This window comes from Lissotriton helveticus, chromosome 6 (assembly GCF_964261635.1).
Source record: "Lissotriton helveticus chromosome 6, aLisHel1.1, whole genome shotgun sequence".
NCBI lineage: Eukaryota > Metazoa > Chordata > Amphibia > Caudata > Salamandridae > Lissotriton > Lissotriton helveticus.
In genome coordinates this window covers 1,339,673,966-1,339,694,423 of record NC_136067.1, presented here as the reverse complement: position 1 = coordinate 1,339,694,423, position 20,458 = coordinate 1,339,673,966, and the positions used below count along the sequence as shown (strand labels likewise).

Sequence of the window (20,458 nt, the reverse complement as noted above, 5' to 3'; positions counted from 1 at the left end):
AACAGAGTTACCAGGCAATAATATTGCTACTGGCTGTATTGTAGGTGTAAGAGCTGGTGAAAGGGATGCCGAAGCAGTAAGTGTTACCGGAACGCCAGCAGACGTAGTTGCCACAGACGGCGAGGGCAAAGAAGGAACAGAAGGTGCTGTGGTCAAAGCAGATGAAGCAGCAGTAGCAGAGGCAACAGAAACAGAAGAATTGAGTGACTGAGGCCGTGGGGGAGTACAGGGTATACCCTCTGCAGGGCGTATGGAGGCAGAGGTCAGACATCCAACAATTCCGCCACAAACTGATCATTATCATCTCGGGTAACATAAGACTTTTCACATTGAAATTGAAAATTCCTATCAACACATTCTATTCCCTTCTCTATTTTCTCTCTAGCATAGGCTGCAGCTTTTTGAGTCACTGTCTACATGTTTCCATTCCGGGCCTCATCCTCTGCCTTCATTCGTCTCTGCTTAGGCTCCTTTTGCCATGTTCTAAGGTAGTTAAACATATACTGCACACTTCTTTTTGCAAACAATTTATCCTGAAGGAAATTATGTTTTTGTTAATTGAAAGTACCCGTAAATGGCCACAGCAATTCAGCATTGTCCTTCGTATATTTGTGCCATAATGTACTAAGCATAATAGGGCCAAGGCCATGCTTGACATGCAACTCAAAGTTTGGAGTGCCTTCCGGATGCACAGGCTGACATTCTTCCAATCAAGCATCAGTAGTAATACAATGACAGCCCACACAAAACAATTTGCTAAGGCACTGCATTTTACATTAGAAAACAAGTTCACTATTTATGCCGAGCAGAGATTTGCAAATGTTGTATCAAAGTTGATCCTCAGGCCCTCATCAAATAGAAACCACAATGGTTCCATGTTTACAAAGAACTCAAACAAATTCAAGAACTTGTCCAAAGGCGGTCCTTAGACCGCACCAAACATAAACCAAAATGGTGCCGTAGCCACCACAAACCAAAGCAAACTCACCTGGTGCATTCAGGTCAAACCAATTTATTATGCACTGTGGACTCTTCGGACCAAATGTTCAGATCCAAGGGTTCGCCGTTCAGGACCCCAGCCACTGTCTTGCTTCGCCTTTCAGATAATACAGAATCTCCCACATGATGGCTCAAACCCACGGCGAAGCAGGAGACATAACACAATAACTAACACCTTTAGAAAAGGGTTTTATTTTACAAAATGCAAAGACTCTCTTTTTAAAATAAGGCTTGGGCTTTTATTTTACACAATGCTCTCTAACAGAAAGGCTTTCCCAGGTGCAAAATGCACAACATTCAAATATATTTAGAGATATATAGATATGCTTATATGCAAGCAATAATAATACACTTGGTAAATGCAACAGTTAAATGCATGAACAATACTGATGAATAAACAGGCAGCAAATAATAAGACTCAAGCAGATATAATGGGACGTCCTGGAAGAGATCAGAAATATATATATATATATATATATATATATATATATATATATATATATATATATATATATATATATATATATATATACACTAGGGACATCAAATGATTACTTTAGATGAGCACCTCACTCATTCACACATCACAAAGAAAACACCTCAAATGATCAAAGCCACTGGAACCGCGCATCACAATGGCAATAATCAAAGCTCAAACACCTCAAATGACCACAGCTACTGGAACGGCGCATCACAATGGCACTTAGTCAGAAACAAATCACCTCACCCGATCGTTCACTCAACATCCTTGCCAATTCTCGCTGGGGAGCCCTTTCACAGCTGGCTTGGACTCTCGACCTGGACTCAAATTCCGTTTGTCTTACAGCAGTACATCTACTCTGTAAGTGAGCACCAAACTAAACTGTCAACAAACACCAGCTTTATAGTCTCAAAACTCGCACTAGAAGTTTCGAGAAATCTTCCCTCCACGCCAGAGGAATCTTACCAGGACTGGCCAGCTTCCAAGCAAGCATTCCATGGCAGGAAGGAGTTCCCATATTCCCTCTACAGTCTTGCATGTTCCAGCCTTTATCTTGCCGAAGCTCACAAAAGCCTTCCAGGGTAAATTAAACAATCTCTCACATAAACAATCCTTGAACGTGATTAACCCAAACAACTTGCAAGCATTGCTGTGCGCACAGATAAAGCTCAAGCCAGGCAGAGTCAGAATTCAGGATGACATGAGGCCATGTCAAAGCCAATAGTAAGAACTCCATAATTTTACGAATGAACAACACAATGCACATTTGTGCACCACTGCTTATAGCATCACATACTTCATGTCTCAATGTACAACACAGTGCACACTTGTGCACCACTGCTCACAACACTGCACTTCGAGACCAAAAAGTACATTCCACACCACTCTCTCTCACATGCTTTCAAATGCACATCCTACACGTTCTGTTATTGGCAAGGCTGTTCTACTCTGTGACAGCTCCCACTGAAAGACTGCAAGATTCAAAGAAATAAACCTTTAGGAGAAGCAAGGCATATGCAGGACGTTGTACATTCAGGCTAGGATAAAATAACACACCAAAGTTAATTAAGATAATGGGTGTCAAAGGTCATCACAGGATGTCAGACCACAAGATTGCCTCTAGCACTACAGGCACCGCCAGGTCAGACAGACGGGGCAGCTGGGAGTACCAGACTCTCTTATGCAGGGATCCCCAATCCCCCCGTCTCACCCGACCTTGCCCGACCTCCTACCTGTCCATGAGCAAGAAAGGGTCATCCCCCAATGGGGTCCCTGGTTGGGCAGCAACTGAAGGAAGTGACCCGATTAGGGCCATCCGGGTCACCGGCGACCACCTCTCAGCCTTCCATACAAATGAAGAGTCGGTCAAACAGTAGAGAATGCAAACCAAAGTTATTTATTAGTATACGCTCGGGCAGAGTCCGGTTTGACCAGCCTCCTCAGATTGCTGCAGAGGGACTGACTCTAGACAACATGGTAGAGCATAAAGTGCATCTCCAATACCCCTGAAGACACGCCCAGACAGGAATTTTCAGTCTGGGAGCTGGTGAACAAAGGAGGTACAGAAGGATGAGCTACGTTACTGGGACCAGGCACACATTATCTTGCATTCACGGTTACTATGTCTGCCCACACCATTCTGAAGTGTGGGAGCAGGCCTATCTAGACAGAAAGGTATGCAGTAGAATAGGCAATTCATTCATTAGCACAGCAAACTCAACCTTGAAGAAATACACGTACAGAGGTCACATTGACAGCTGCTTTTCGATGAGGCAGACACGAGATGAAGCAGATGTTAGTTTCGATCAGTACCCAAAATGGCGGCTAATACAAAATGGTGCCGCAAATGCTAACTGTTGTTAATTAGAGCAGACCAATGGGAAAACATCACAATATACAAGCATTCCAATATAAATACATATATTAGGCAATACATTTAAAGCAGAAAGTCAATTCATGTGCGACTCATACACGGCATGGGACCCCACCTCTGCTTCAACGGTCTATTGTTTGTGCTCTGTGCACCTAATGGAGTGCCACATTAAGTTCAAAGTAATGCCACACAAGATTCCAACACATCATCCTATGGTATTGCTGCACTGATCCAATTTAGAACTATCCATAGTTTAATGGCCTGTTTCAGAAAGGTAAACTTACACTTTTGTCTGAGTTTACTATTTTCTTGCTGTTCACAAATTGCGAGTTTCATTTTTACGTATTGTAATTTTACGGCTGGGGAGGTCTGTCATATCTTTTATGTGTGGAGTCCCCACATTCGTGAAATTCATATTAGTAAAATCAAACTTGTTGTTTGTGAATAGCAAAAAATTGCAAAATGACAAAAAGTGTAAGTTTACCTTTGTGAATCAGGTCCCAAGTATGGTTATTCAAATGAAAATTAAATAAGCATGACAATTCTGAAAATTTTTACTTATATTTAGAAAGATACTACTAGTTGAATTGTAACACCTGAACAGTCACGGCTGGTGCAGGTAAGCGCCGTGGGGCGATGGAGCGGGGCGGGTCTGTGGGGGTACTCAACAGCCAATGGAATAGGTTTTATTTATTTATTTAATTAGACCTATTCTGTCATTCTTCGATTTTCCCTCTCCCACCCCACCCAAATCCAAATGATCCTCTGCTGCCTCCATGCTCAAACACCTTATCCAATGAGCCATAGTAGCCATACAATACAAAATGCAATCTGGTAGTGCCAGACCATTCCCTATCAATGGGTGATTTCATAAATTGTACTAATTTTCTTGCTCTCTGATAACTCCATATGAAACTATTTGTTGCGCACTCCCAGGGCACTTTGGTATTACAGAAGGGACCACAGACGCTTATGCAGCCCGTTCTGTAATACAGATACTATCTGCAGGGGGCATCCCTCATTTCCATGGGGGTATTCATACCCATTATATCCCATTTACTGATTTCTGTATTCATGTGCATAGGGACCTCCAGCACATATCAAGGCCATATGCGTAGTCATTCTTCTTGTTCAATCTGTGTTAATTTGGCCGCTGGTGCTCCCATTTTTCCTATTTTGCCAGGTCATCTTCCTGGACGGGCTTAGAGGTTTCTGTTAAGTACATTTTTTTGAGACACCAGTGCTCAACAGCTTCCGCATTAGTATTTTCCTTGTGCACCTTCGTATTCTTCTTTTGTGTGCCTTTAGTTTACATTTTAAAAGGGGATAAATTGGTATTCTGTGCTATGCTCTGGTCCCTCTAAGATGGTCATTATTTAGGTGTGAGGAGACAGGCTGAGCAGTGCTAGAGTGACAGTCCGATGCTGTTGTTGGTTGATTTATATCTGTGCTTGCAGTCATTACATTTAAACAAAGGGGCCCCTTGAAAGAGCTAATATTAGGCAGAAGAGCAGGGGAACCGAGAACAATAAAGTAGAAGGAGAATCTGCCTAAATCCGATGGATCAATGGGCTCTAGTAGAGTCCCCATTTCACACACATAGTCATAAACCCACTATACCAGACCTAATTATAGCATCAAGGGAGGCATGATTAGAAAAAGAATTTCATATTTATTTAATGTTTTACAAATGTCGATTCCAAAGGGAATATAAACAATGTTAACATTTACATAAAGTCGTGTGTCGGAGGATTTCGTATCATACACCTGAACAGTCACGATGTTGTCGGGAAGTATTTTACGGAAGCGCCTTCCCAGGCTTCGAGACGCACCCCAGCGGCGAGCAGGGATTCGCCGAGAATCTCAGTCGTAATCCAGAGGATGTATACAATCTGGCTCTTTATGGTTTTAGAAACCCAGTCCTACTGCCCAGTCCAGCGCTGATAGGTGTACGCACTTGGCGCTGATACAAGTAGGTTCATGGACATGCAAGGCAACTAAATTGGCATCCGACACGATGGAACCAAAATGAAGGCGAGAATCCGACAACATCGTGACTGTTCAGGTGTATGATACGAAATCCTCCGACACACGACTCTTATCCCTTGGCTTTTGAGTGCCATGACCTTCACAAAGTTCCTTTGATCGAACCGGATGCTCCATTTTGACTAACCCTGTTACTATTGCCATCAGGAGTTATTTGCTAGATTTTTGCTATTGTCCCCCCTCCCTTCCGCCTTGTGCCCTGATGAAAGTGTGGCCATAGTCGAGGCCGAACACTGAAACGTGCGTTGGCACTTGGAGATTGTCCCGCTATTTTTCCATCTTGTCTCCATTTCTTTCTGAGACCTCACGGGACCTGATTCATCTATCAGAACTGGCAATTTGGCTGTGTTGCAAGAAGGGTGAATGAAGAATGTGTGAGTATGTGTGGTTTGATCTGATTGACTGTAGGGATGTGTGGGACCTGGGTTGATTGAGTTGTCTATTTACTATGTAAATGTTAAAATTGTTTATATTCCCTTTGGAATCGACATTTGTAAAACATTAAATAAATATGAAATTCTTTTTCTAATCATGTCTCCCTTGATGCTATAATTAGGTCTGGTATAGTGGGTTTATGACTGTGTGTGAAATCGGGAGTCTATTAGAGCCCATTGATCTATCGGATTTAGGCAGATTCTCCTTCTACTTCATTGCAGTCATTACATTGTCCATGCACACAATGCTGTGTGCTAATTTCCATCGGCCCGACACTGAATCTCTCTGTATTACAGTCTCTATTTTCAGATACATTAGTGTGCACAGAAGTAGTTGTAGGATTTTTAAAGATCACACTAACTAAAGAGTTGTCTTTAATTTTCTTATTAGTGTAGTCCGAAACATGTGTAGTGTTACTAGGTATTAAAGCATACAAAGTAGCAAAGTAGCACACTAGTTTCTTATGAGCAATGAAGTCTGTTTTTGTATCAACATCGTCCATTTGCGTGCATTTCAGTACCTCAAATATGCTGATACCATTTCACCTGTGGTCTCTACTCCAGATAGACTCACCCATTAGCCATCTGCGTTTCTGCTATAATGTTGCACAGATCCGCACTGTAGATTTTGCTACTTCCTGGGTTGGTGTCTTTCTCTGCCTGGCTGCCATTAGGGATCCTGTGTTCTTTGAAAGAACTATCTGCCTCAGATTCAATTAGGGCTCCCTTCTGAATGCTCTTTTTTTATCCTCGATCTGAGTCAGGTGCCTTAAGCACCGGCGCCATGCACATGGCAGATTTCAGGGCATTAAAAGCGGTCTGGTAGGCATCCGTCCAGATCACCTTCCTGGGATACTTTCCTGAAGTCAGCTCTGTCAAGGGGCAACAATGGTGCCATATCTCTTGACAAACCATCTGTAGTACCTGGTGAGACCTATAAAGGCTCTCCCCTCTGACTGGCTCTTGTGGGGATTCCAAGCCAGAATGGTATCAATCTTCGCCTGTAGGGGCGCCACCTGGCCACTCCCTACCTGGTGTCCCAAATACACCACAGATCCCTGCCCTATCTGGCCCTTACTCACCTTGATAGTGAGGCCTGCCCTTTGTAGAGCCTTCAACACTTCGCAGAGGTGTTGCAAATGCTCCTCACAACTGGAGCTGAACACAGCAATGCCTTCCAGATAAGCGCGCTGAATTCCTCCAGCCCGGACTGTACCTGGTTGACCAGTCTGTGGAAGGTGGCAGGGACGTTTTCAACCCAAAGGGAATAACCTGGAACTGGAAGTGCCTTTCTGGTGTTGAAAACTCTGCCTTTTGGTCAAGGCAATCTGTCAGTACCCGGACGTCAAATCTAACGTACTGAGGTACCGGGCAGCTCTTAACTGATCCACGAGCTCATCAGCTCTGGGGATAGGGGGGCGCATCAGTCTTGGTGACCGCATTGAGCCCCCGATAGTCCACACAGAACTGAAGCTCTAGGGTGGCATCGGGTGCAGCAGCTTTTGGCACTAAGACCACTGGGCTAGCCCAGGGGCTGCTTGAGGGTTCTATCACCCCTAGTGCCAACATCTTGGAGACTTCCTTCTTGATGCTGGCCCTGACTTTGTCAGCTACCCTGTAAAATCTCTGCTTCACAGATAGACTGTCCCCAGTGTCCACATCATGGACGCACCAATTGGTGATACCTGGTGTCAAGGAGAACAGGGAGGCGAACAGTCCCAGCACCTGGCGAAGGTCCCTGGGGTTAGGGTAGGAGAGAGGTTTGCCCCATCTCCTGACCCATCATGTTCCTTCGCTGACAGGGGGTCAGGAAGAGGCTCACTCTCCTCCTCCATTCCATCATCTGTGGCAAGGAGCATAGTTATCTCAGACCTCTCAAAGGGTGGCTTGAGGCGGTTCACGTGTAGGACCCTTAAGGGGTTCCTTGGCGTCTGCAAGACAACCAGATAGGTCACCTCACTCTTGCGCTGCAACACCTCCAATAGACCAGTCCACTTGTCTTGGAGCGAACAAGGCCCCACTGGTGCCACCCCCCACACTTTCTGGCCAGGTTGAAATTCTACCAGAGTGGCATTCTGTTCGTATCATCTTTTCATTTCTTCCTGGCTAGCTTCCAGGTTCACCTGAGCTAGTTTCCTGAAACGGTGAGTCTGGTTTCTTAAAGCCAGCACATAGCTGAACACAACCTGGGGGGTCTTACTGGGAGTTCTCTCCCAACCCTCCTTTAACAGACTGAGAGGTCCTCTCACTGGGTGCCCGTACAGCAGTTCAAAGGGACTGAACTCTGCAGTACCGCCCTGTAGGCAAACAACCGGCATGGCAAAAAGACGTCCCACTTCAGTCTTATGGGTTCTGCAAGACCCTTGATAATGCCCTTCAGGGTTCGGTTGAACCTCCCAACCAACCCATTCCCGTGAGGATGGTAAGGAGTGGTGAACTTGTATGTCACACCACACTCCTCCCACAAAAATGCCATGTACCTCGAAATGATGTTTGTTCCAAAGTCAGAGACCACCTCTCTGGGTTACCCCACACAGCAAAAGATCCCCATCAATGCTCAGCCCACCCCAGGGGCTGTGATTGTCCGGAGAGGGACAGCTTCCGGATACCGGGTGGCATGAGATGAACTTGTTGCCTAAGTCTGTCTTGGGTTCTAGTGGCCCTACAATATCAATTCCCACCCACTCAAAAGGGGTGCTCACCACAGAAAATGTTTGGACAGGAGCCTTACACTTCCCTCCACTCTTGCCACTTGCCTGGCAAGACCTACAGTGTGTACCAATGTGCCTTCTCATTTGGGGCCAGTAGAAGTGGGTGAAAAGCCTTTGAAGGGTCTTGTCGCACCTCAAATATCCTGCTAGAGGCACATCATGAGCTAGACCCAGTAGGAATGTCCTGAAGCGCTCAGGTACCACCAGCACACGGGCTGCACTGGGCTCAGCAACCTTAGGCTCACTATATGGCAAACCATCTTCCCAGTAAATCAGATGTGATCCGGACTGATCACCTGCTGCCTGGTCTGCAGCCCGCAGACCAACAAGAGTAGGGCACTCCATCTGCGCCTTGCAGAACTCCTCCCTGGAGGGACCCCCTTCCTGCTTCCAATGGGTCAGCTCAGTCAGATCTCCCAGTTCAGCTTCTTGTTCCCTTGTGGGCTCCAGGGCATCCTCCTCAAGGTCTGCTTCCTCCTGGACCGCAGGAACTTCTGGGGCTGGTTTCCCATGCCCCCTGAGCTGCCTCCTTCTGGCAGGCACCTGGGCGACTGTTTCAGGCTTCAGGTCCTCGCGATTACCCTTAGTGGCTGCCATTGACCAAGTGGTCACACAGACCTACTCAGGCAGACCCAACATCTCCAAATGAGCCTGAAGTTCCATCTCCCTCAATGGGGAACTCTCCAGGTCATTTCCAAGCAGACAGACTACAGGCATGGATGAACTAACAGCGACTTTCAAGGATCCTGAGCCCCCCCACTCAAAGGGAACTAGTGCCAAATTACATAAGCGCTCAGTTGTTTGCTGCAACAACAGGGTGAAGTACATTGGGAATAACATGCTCTTCAGGCACCCATTGACACCAGACAGATGTCACACTGGCCCTGTGTCTCTCAGAGCCTCTACCTTCCGCCCATTGATGGTCACCCACTGCCTGTATTTCTTAGTGTTCTCAGGCAGATAGGATCCCTGGACTATCTTTGTCTCCTAATGAGACCAGGGTCATGACTGCTTGCTCCCTCCTTCACTGGGAACCAGTTCCTCCCCCAGCACTACACTCACTAATCCTGGTGACAGAGCACCAGTGGGTGCTGGGGGTACATTGGGGCACTTGGGATCTCTGGCAGTGTGACCCACCTGACCACATGAGTAACACTTGGGGGTACCACTGCTGTTGTACCTGCCCTTAGGGGGCCAGGATGTTTTAGGCTTGGTGGGGGCTGGGACTCCTTACCCTGGGAACTGTTTTGGGGCCCTTTAGTGAACTCCTTTTGGTTACCCTTGTCCCCCTACTCTTCTGCTGGGGACCCTGCCCACCCTTGGCTGGGTTACCCACAATCCCCTTGTGGACCCTGGTGCTAGTCCAGCGGTCCGCCTCCTTAGAAAGCTCCCTGGGATCAGTTAGCTTACTATCCAATAGATGCAGGCGCAGCTCTGGAACACACAGACTACTCAAGTGCTCCCAACTGATCAAGTTACACAACCCCTGGTAATCAGTTACCTTGCTGTCCTTTATCCAACCTTCCAGTGCACGCTTATACATGTTCACACATTCAACTCAAGTACTTGAATCAAGCTTTTTGAACTTCTCTCTGTACTGCTCAGGAGTGAACCCATACAGGAGGCATAAAGCCTCCTTCATGTTGGGATAGGTCAGGGTACCCGCCTGCTCTAAAGGTGACAAGGTGTCCCTCCCAGCGGCCTCAAAGTGTTTCCACGGACCTGCCCCCAAGTTCTTCTAAGGAACCTCATTCATTCTTAAGGCTATCTCATATGCCGTAAACCATTCATAAATATCCTCACCCCTCTGGTAATTCTGCACTAAGTAATTGGGTATGTGCACCTTACCTCCTTGCACTGGCTGTGCACCTGCACCACTTGAACTGGACTCCACTTGTTTGGCCTTAATGTCTAGTTCCCTCATTCTCAACTCATGAGCCAAAAGCAATTTGTTTTCCTCCAAAGCGAGAGCGTTCTTGCTCTCCTCTGCCCTCTTTTTTCTCTCCCAAAGCAATTTCTTTTCCTCCAAGGCACAACCATTCTTGCTCTCCTCCGCCTTGCCCTGGAGCCTCATGACCTCCAGCTCATACTCTCTGACCCTTTGCTTCTCTTGCCGCTCCTCTGGGTAAAGACTTCCAGCGGAAGGATGCTGCCAGCCCTTGAGGCTGCTCGTGACACAGGCAGATCCTGTGACCTGAAACCATCCCTTGGTGCATCCTCATCCACCTCACCATCACCTACCTCCTCAGCCTCTTTAGCCTCCCACCAGGCCCTTAAGGCCTTCTGTATCTCCTCCTTCTTGGAGCTGCTCTTCATGGGACAACCAAAAGCCTTGTAAAATTGCTTGAGCTGATCTACTTTGTAGGAAAGCAACATAATCTCAAACTCCAATTCTGCAGCATCACTTGCTGGTTTACTCTTCTGAGACATGATGCATGGATACTTTAAGGGTCACTCAAAAATAGAACCAAAAACAAAACACAGTATGTGGTTGCGTAGTGGTCTGTACTAAACTAGTGATGTACATAAATCACTGTGGGTCAAGTATAAATACAGGTTCAAGTCTTTACCGCTGACCACCAATGTTAGAAATGGGGGTCTCTAGTTGGCAGAGGTAGGTACCTTTGCCCAAAGAGGGACTCTTGCTTCTGGTCAGGGTAAGGGGGATACACACTTTAGATAACCCCTGCGCACCACCTTGGTAGCTTGGCACGAGCAGACAGGCTTATCCCAAAGGCAATGTGTAAAGTATGTGTACCAACACTCACAGTAACACAGAGAAAACGCCACATATGGACACCACACCAGTTTAGAAAAATAAAATATCTTTATCCAAACTAAACAAGACCACAACGACAAACATCCAACATACAGATATTCAGAAAAATGACTTTCAAAAGTATATTGCAAATATAAGCTTGTAGAAATCAAATAGCACCAACTGGGGCTATTGCGACGTCAGGACAGTACAACATCCAAAGCACAGCGTCGCCCCCGAGGTTCGCAGCGTCGGGTGCGGAGTCACACAGACCCCCAAACAACAGTACCTTGGATATGTAGTCGTGACCATGCATAGCGTTGAAGATGGTTGATGTCGGCTCCAGGGATGATGTGACGTCTGCAAGTTTCTCGGGCCACCCTCGGCGGTTACAGGCACCTCGATAACAAGATGCAGGCACTGGCGAGGACTAAGTCAATGCGAGCGCTGGCGTCAGGCACTGCCGATCACAGCTGGTGTCAACGGGCGTCATAGGGCGTCGGAGAAGGTCGGGAGATGCGTCGCAGAAGGTCGGGAGATGCGTCGTTCACTTCACGAGCGGCTCCCTGGCCTCGGTGCAGGTTGTGGCATGACAGCGGTGGTGTCGACGGCATCAGAAATAGGGTTATTTACTTCTCTTGAGTTTCTTCCAGCTCCCAATAGCAGAAACAACCTCCAGAGGCCCAACACAGTAACAGGCACCTCCTGGCAGGTCAGAACTCCCAGCAAGGAAGTTCGGGGGAGCTGGGGGTACAATATTTTTGTCCCTGAGATTTCAAAACAGGAGGCAAGCTCTTCTTCAAGCCCTTGGAGACTTTCCTCAAGCAGGGGATACAGCACACAGCAAAGTCATTCTCCTTTCTTTGGCAGGAACAGCAACTGCAGGCACACAGCAAGGCCAGTACTGCTCCTCAGTTTCTTCAGCCCTTCCTCTCAGCAAAGGTTCCTCTTGAGTGCAGAAGTAGTCTAAAGTTAAGGGGCTTTAGGGCTGATATTTATACCCCAAAATCTATTTGATTCTTTTGTTTGATGCCACTGTTTTGGACTGAGCCCAGTCCAAACCAGTTCTGGGGGCACTTCTGCCAGTGCACAACAGCATCCTTTGTCAGTATGGGCCTCGGTCCCATACACACTTCAGGGGGGCAGAGCCAGCATTGTGGAAGGCAGGTACAGAATTATTCAGGTACAGGTGCTACTCCTCCCACAACTCCAAATGCAGATCAGGCCTATTCATCTCAGGGCCGGGTCATGCTGGAAGGGCCAGGAACACCTCAACCCACCCCTGAGGCTGTCTACAGGGAATGCACATCCTCTGTCTCTGTCACACTGAAACCAGACAGTCAATCCACAAACAGGCAGAGGCACACAGAAAGGTTGAACAAGAAAATAGCCTCTTCCTAAAAGTGCTATTTTCTAACACATAATTTAAAAACCATCTTTACTAAAAGATGTGTTATTAAATTCTGAGTTCAGGGATACCAGACTCCAATTTGCATCTTACTACTATGGGAAGGTATGCTTGTAAAATGTTACAAAGCATTCCCCATTCTGTCCAATGGGCAAGATAGCCTTTCAATAGTGAAAAAACGAAATTAGCAGTATTTCACTATCAGGACATGTTACACACACCAGTACATGTCCTACATTTCACATACAATGCACCCTGCCCAGGGGGGTACCCTGGGCCTACCATAGTGGTTTCCTATGTGCAAGGAAAGGGAAGGGTAGGGCCCGGAAAGTGGGTGCACTTGCCAGGTCGACATGGCAGTTAACAAAACTGCGCCCAGACACTTTGGTGGCTGGCCTGAGACCTCTTTTCAGGGCTACTTATGTGGGGGGACAATCAGTGCTGCAAGCCCACTAGTAGCATTTTAATTACGAGCCCTGGCACACTCAGTGCACTTTACTAGGGACCTACTGGTAAAACAAATATGCCAATCAGGGAGGACCAATCATAATATCAATTTACACAGGGAGCACTTGCACTTTGACACTGATTAGCAGAGGCAAAGTGCCCAAAGCATCTAAGCCAGCAAAAACGAAATCCAGCACTACATCAAAAACACAGGGAGTAGGGGCAAAGAATCAGGTAAAACCACACCAAGGATGCCAGGTGTAACAGTCCACCATTTCCAAATTTTTTGAGCCCAACAATTCACCAGAATTACCTCCAGACCGAAGTGTATAACTACTTACGACAAAGAGAGACACTTGCTTCTCTGTACCTTCAGGTCAGTACATGATCAGGACATCCCCTGACACTGTTGTATTGTTCCAAGCCTTGAAAAAGCCCCAGATGATCTAGCTTCAGAGAATGAAACACATGTTGGATGATACTGTCCCTTCATGTCTTACCATATAATTGACAGCATTCCAGCATCCTCAAGAATGAAGGTGCAAAGCAGTTTATACTGGCACAAAGCTACAGCATTTCTTCAATTTATCTTTTTCACTTGGACCATTCAGCAACTGTCTTTTTCAGGAATGAAGAAATGACTAAACCAGCTAAAATTGCAACGGCTAAGTTATCTGATGATGAATTGTATTGTACTAGATATCCTTTAAGTTTCCATTTTCTAGCACTGTATCTATTAGTAGTGTAGACAAAGCCTTAGAACACCTTATAAAAAAGAGCAAAGTGGTGGAGGCAAATTTCAAAAGGCAATTGAGGCACATAAGATTGCCAAAATGTAACCAGATGTAATCAACCCCAGGGAGTGAAGCTTCGACTCCCACACCACCCTGTTGAAATGTTTAGCATGGATCATGATAAGATAATTTTAAGTTTGTTGTGTTCTGGAGAAAGTTGTTTAGCAGATGTATCGAAGCTAAAGGCATTTAAACATGGCATCCTCATTTATAGGATGAATTAGCTGGTTCTGGAGGCTAAGTGGGTAATGCGTCCAGTGTAGGGGCCTGTGTTTGACCGCATGATCACAGGTTCAAATCCCAGTGGGTCCACTCAGGCTTTCATCCTTCTAAGGTCGATAAAATACCATTGAGTTGGATGACAATAAACATCTGTTACTCAGCGCCAAGATACCCTGGGGTGAATGTGCGCTTTACAAATGCACGTTATGTTATGTTGTTTTCTAACTAATGTTAGTTGATGCGCAGGTTTCTAAGAATTATACAGATGGAGATACTGAGATGATGGATGTGCGTAATTAAACCTAAAGGCACAGTGAATTTCTTAAAGTGATTGTTCCACATAGATCAGAGTGTAGAAATTCACCCTCCGCTTGCAGGTCAATAATGATGGGCACTGTGAACGTGAATAACATTTGAAAAGTCTGCTCAAGAGCTTAAAAAGGTTGCTAATCCTGCCACAAGGAAAGCAGAACATTGATAGGATTCAACTTGAGAAGATGGGGCTCCAGGATAAATGGACGGATTGCCCCATAGATAAGCTTCACTCACCTGCAGCAGATCTTACCACCAGCTGAGAGTGACAGAGGACCAGGTGAAAGGGGCACCCTCAGCAGGAGAAAAGCAGATTCATGGAAACCCAGACGAGGGCAGCCTAATTACAGATAGGACGAATGCGAATGATAAATAGCCATTTGGCATCTTATATGAATGAATGTAAGCACTATAGTATACGAGTGTTGATATATAAAAAGTATGTTTTGCATCTCAAAAAGAGATAACTTCACCAGGCTTTAAGAAGGTTATGGTAGCACATCTATCTTTAGCATGCTCGTGAATGTCACTTTATTTGCAATGTTTAGAAATGTTTAACAAGCTTTGGTATTTTTTATTAATAATGATTAATATCAATATTCATCACCAAAAATGCATAGTCAGCAAAGCAGGTTGAAGTTGTTGCTAAATACAGTTCTCACACATGCCTTTCTCTTTATCCCTCCTCCTAGGAAATGGCGAAAGCAGATTCTCATTGTACCCCTGAGGCTATGAATAGTGAAGACATGCTTTTTATGCTGTACACCTCAGGAAGTACTGGTCAGCCAAAGGGAATTGTTCACACGCAAGCTGGTTATCTGCTCTACGCTGCTCTGACCCATAAGGTATGTCTTTAGGGGAAAGTACTTCAGGGGAATAAGTAAACAAGCACTGGCGTTGCCAATAGGTCTCGCAGTAGGAAAGTTTGAGCTATTGGTTTTCTAAATGACATTTTATTTTTTTGTTTTGTGATTTACAATGCCCATACTTTTAACTTTTCGCATTAGGAAAGTTTGAGCGATTGGTATTGTAAATGACACTTTTTTAAACTAGCAGAAACAAACCGCGAGGCATGAAGAGGAAATAAAGGTATGCATTTAGAGCTGGTGGGAGGGCTAGCACATGTGCAGATACTGATCTTAAAACGCTTCTGGAATTAAATACGTTGGGAAGAACAGCAGCTTAGGATATCAAGGGCAGGATGTACTAAGCACCTTTGTGGTTTCGAATCCTGTGATTTGCAAAATCACGGGGGTTGCAAATTCAAAAGGGCTTTTCATAATGCACAAAAGGCCACAATTATTTGATACTTTTGCAATCCTTTCAGAATCGCAAATAGTAGACATGAAAGGGCAGCATGTTAGGTTTTAGAAACTGTTTCTCATGCAATACATTTACGTTTGTAAATCCCCCCATTCACACCTGGATAGTGCTTAATAAGTCAAGAGTGTACCTTAAAACTATTTTCTCCATGCGGGCATAGGTGACAGTCATGCACATTACTATTATCAACAGGTGTGCGTGTCACCAATTGTTGGAATACCTCTAAATGAGGAATTCTTGAGACAAATTTTTTATCAAAAATACAGGTAGGAAACACGCCGGCACAAAAACCAAGTACTTGTGCTTCTACCCGTTTAGAAAGGAAGATTGAAAGAAAGTCCTGTTTTCATGGTTAAAGTGAAGTGCAGTCAGTCCCCTTTTTTATGTTGCCAGCTAGAAGAGAGAGTTGTTCCAGAGATCACTATGTTTATTACGTTGTAGTAGTAGGGCTTTTGTTCGCCAGCATCGCGGGCGGAACGGCAGTGTAGGCCACGATAAGGCACATTTAAGAGAGACGAGCAGGATTCTAGGAATATGTGAGCACGGCATGAACAGAACAATACCAAGCTTCTAGGAGCACATCGCCACGAAGCACAAGTTGCAGTTTGTGCCTTGCAGCAAGATGGAGGTACGCAACCTTTATATACAAGAGGCGGGTGGAGAGTGATAATGAGAATGCACTTGTGTCAAGATTGAGACATGTGATAGTAACACTGGAGAATTTGTGAGAGGTACTAATCCTGCGGCAGTGAGTCTTCACCGTTTTAAAAGTAAATGCAGGCAACAGAAACACGCCTCTCGACTTCTCCAGCAGCACTTAACAGGGCCAGGGAACAGCGCCCATCCCCCCACGCGAAACAAACATCGGGAGAATGTATTTTCCCATGAACTTCTATTGAAACAGATGTAATTTCAGGCGGGAGACAGCTAAAATAATGTAATTTTCGGCTTGAAAAAATCTGTAGTCTCCCTTATAAATCGGATCTAGTGGAGTAAAATGCTTGCGTTGGTGAGAAATCAAGGCATGAACGAGAACAACCTGGCTGGCATGTGCAGCTGACCTCTCGGAACCAAGGCCCGGAGTCAAAGCTTCAGGTAAAAGGCGAGACCCGCGGCTGGACTATGTGTCTCAGTGTAACATTGAAAGGGGATATGACGCTGGAGTCAGCCTCTGAGGGAACATCCGATCACCAGGAAGCTTGGGTGAAAGTAAGATGGCGTCGCGCACACTCACTGCAGCTTGGTTCCTCAGTACTAGCTGCAGCGGCCAGCGGGGTTGTTCCGAATGGCGGAGGTGTAAGATGTCTTTCGGGACTTCAGCGTCATTCAGTCTCAGGAGGTGTCATTACTGAAACACGCGCCTCTTATGAAGCCTATGAAATGGAGAGAAGCGTTTAACGTGCGTGACTTTTGGCTGAGCTCTGTTTCCTAGTATAAATACTCTGTGCCCGAAGTTTTACAGTGTGCTTTTGTTTTATTAAATGTCACACTCTGCAGACTGCTAACGGCCCAATAACATTGCCCACTGCAATGGGAAAAAAAACACACACACATTTACCTTCATTGTGTAATTTATATAGAACTTTGACCTGAGCTCAAGAGGTTACATCCCCGCAGCAAGTTTACATCTTAACAAGCAACAACAAGATGCGCGGCCGCCATTATTTAATGTTAAAAAAAAGACAAGTAGGAAGTAGTGCTTGTGAGAGCACAGCGCTCTAAAAAAAACAAGCGATGCGCGCTCTGTGCTGGGGGAGGGGGAGGGCCATTAGCCTGTAAGAACTCGCGGCAAGATCAAAGGAAGGGTGGGAGGGACATTGGGGAACAGGTGGCCATGAAAGTTTATGGGCCAAAAGCGCATGCCTGTGGCCACGTGAACTCGAAGAAAACCGCACAAAAAAGCGGTGGTTTCACAAGGATTTTGAGCACTTGAATTCTCGCCATTTCCCATTCCTTCGGAATGGAAAAGGCGAGACCTAAAAACTGTGGATGCTCACGAATCTTACAGCTGCGTGTGAGAATGCATAGAGGGAAGATGGTGTTGTGGGACAGCAGCAGGTGGGCTTAGCGCAGGCCACATGGGCGGGGCCTACGGAGAAACAGACTTTCTAACTCCTCTGAATAGGAAAGATGATCCAAAGGCTTATAATGTATTTTCGGATGAGTGACAGACCCAATGTTGTCTCATTGGCTGCATTGGAGTCTACAGGTGTGGGGAGCTGTCTAAAACGGGGCAGCTCAGAGCCTATCTCTCAATAAAAAGAAGAAAACACTCTTGAACATTGCAAATGTGACAGCTCTAGTGGGCCAGTATCCTACCCATGCCAGACATGCATATGCATAGATGGGACAAACATTATTCCTAGTAGGAGGCAGCCTGTCTGCAGCCGCAGGCCATGCAGGTAATAGCGGTGGGGCTGGGTTGGGGGTTTGACAGACGACGATGGGGGGACATTTAATAAATAAATAATTTTCCCTGATAGTCATCTGTCGAAATCTCCCCACACCCGGCCCCACCGCCCTACCGCTCTTACCTGCACAGCCTGCGGCTGCCTGTCAGTCCAGCGCCTGCAGCTGAGAGGGGCTGGATCCGAAAGTACCCAAGGGTTAGGTGACCAAATACTGGTGAACGTCCGTAGAGTATATACTCATGTATACAGTTTAAATAGAGCTGTCAGGACATCTACCCATCTTTGGCGGTTGTCCCACATCCGCCAAACTCTAAGTAGCCCACTAGGTCTTTGAAATCTACCAGCAGGCACACTTGCAGAGGCTTTGCTTATTCGTCTTCCCCTTGTTCGGTGTACTGAGGTTCAGAGGATTGAGGGGAGTTGTTGGTCCAGGGCCATTGGCTGCGCGCACAGGCAGTGAGAGAGCGACACTTGGTACAAACCTGAGTTTTACGCAGGCACTGAGCCACAGCCACTGCCACTGCCACACTTCTTACACTTTTCCTACAGGAATTGCAGAAGAAATGAGCCTCATTCTTGCGTGCATGAGGTAGTTGCTGTATCACAAAAAGAAAGCTTTCCTTCACCTATGTTGAAGATGGAGGCAGCACGATTATTTCATTAAAGGAGTTTTAAGCCCCTGTGGTGCACTGTTCACCGAGACCAGGACGTGTGACCTCTTCTGTGCTGGTTAGTGCTAATCAGTCCCACAGCTGGAATGACACGCATGGGGTTATATATTGCACCATTAGGGAATTCAGTGCTATACCACCTAAGAGTTTGCTTACAACTTATTTCATGGACAACTGCCAGATATTTGTATCAGAAAACAGAGAGGGGGTGAGGGATGAAAAAGAAGAGGGAGTGAAAGGAGCAGACAAGGCAGGAAAGGAGAAGGGGAGGTAGAGATGCCCCGGCTTAGGGTAACGCGCAGAAAACAACGTGGAGTAATAATGCAAGAAAACATATAAATGGGTTCACCTCAGGGATTTACTTTCTTTGCACGTAGTTGTTTGCTGTCACTTTACATGATGCTGGCCTCTTTTCCACCTCCATTACAACTGAGGCTTTGTCACTGTGCCACGCATCAACTGGACAGTAGTGCCACCGTCTTATCACCTGTAAAGCAGCCCTGCCCTAATCACCCTTTTACCTCTTATATAACACAGCTGTGGTCACTGAACCCCTCACTCTGCCTCACCCCATCTTGTTATATTTTTTTGAAAAGCGTTTAACCCTTGTGGGTGGTCCCTGGCCGGATTAATGTGCATTAGAAGGCCCATCCTGCCTAGGACCAGTCCCCCTGATACATTGAGCCAGCAGTCCTGTAGCCAGAGAGCCGTCAGGCCCTGGGTTTTCCAATCCTAGAGCCAGCGAAGGATCAGCCATGGACAACCTAGCGGTTCCCTCCCTACCCCTGAACAACAAGTGTGGCGGAGGGAGAGCTACAACAGTGTACAGCTAAACTCTCTTCAACAAACCCTGAGTGACCCTCACTGTCTCCTCTTCGGACACTTAAGAAATGGAGGTGATGTGAAAATGGACTGGAGAATAGCAGGGAAGGGATGAAGGGAACGAAGGACGAATTCAAAGATTGAGTCAGAAAATGTAGGACGAATGGGGAAAAGGTGTAAACAAGGCACAACAGAAAAGTGAGCGAAAACTATTGGAGGAAGGAGAAACGAGAGAGAGACGGACAGAAATCGGAGCAAAATGATAGTTGGTTAAAAGGTGAGAGGATATTGAAGGGTGGGTAGGATGACAGGAGAGAGGAACTAGTGAGGAGAGACGAAATCTTATGACTGAGGGAGAGAAAGAGGGGGAGAAGCTGAGCGAGCTGATGCATCCGAGTTATTGTGAAAATGTGGCAATGTGTGCGTATTGGGATATTTTGTAAACTGAACTGTGTTTTTCTGCCATTAAGGACAATCAGTTTTCAAGGCCACTTTTAAAATGTATGTTTACCTTCAATTTCCCCATGCCAAGCAAAGTGCTACTAAGCTGTAGCCAGTCTAGCAAGCTTCATGTGTGCTATAATTAACAAACTTCTACTCCTTTTTAACTATTTGTTTGAGAGAAAATCCCTATGCGTCCTCGAGAAGTGTTTTTTTTAAATTCAATAGATGTTAACAAAATCACCCAGCCAGTTGTCGTGTAAATTGCACAATTCTGTCATCCTTTTATAATTATGTAACTGGGG

General features: G+C 45.9%; 1 protein-coding gene across 1 annotated transcript in view; it reads left to right on the top strand.

The window, feature by feature from the left end:
* Positions 1–20,458, top strand: part of ACSS1 (acyl-CoA synthetase short chain family member 1) — a 1,294,163-nt gene that overhangs the window by 645,725 nt on the left and 627,980 nt on the right. Inside the window, exon 5 of the mRNA XM_078649067.1 lies at positions 15,178–15,330. Within this exon, the coding sequence (XP_078505193.1) occupies positions 15,178–15,330 (153 nt within the window). The remainder of the gene's footprint in view (positions 1–15,177; positions 15,331–20,458) is intronic.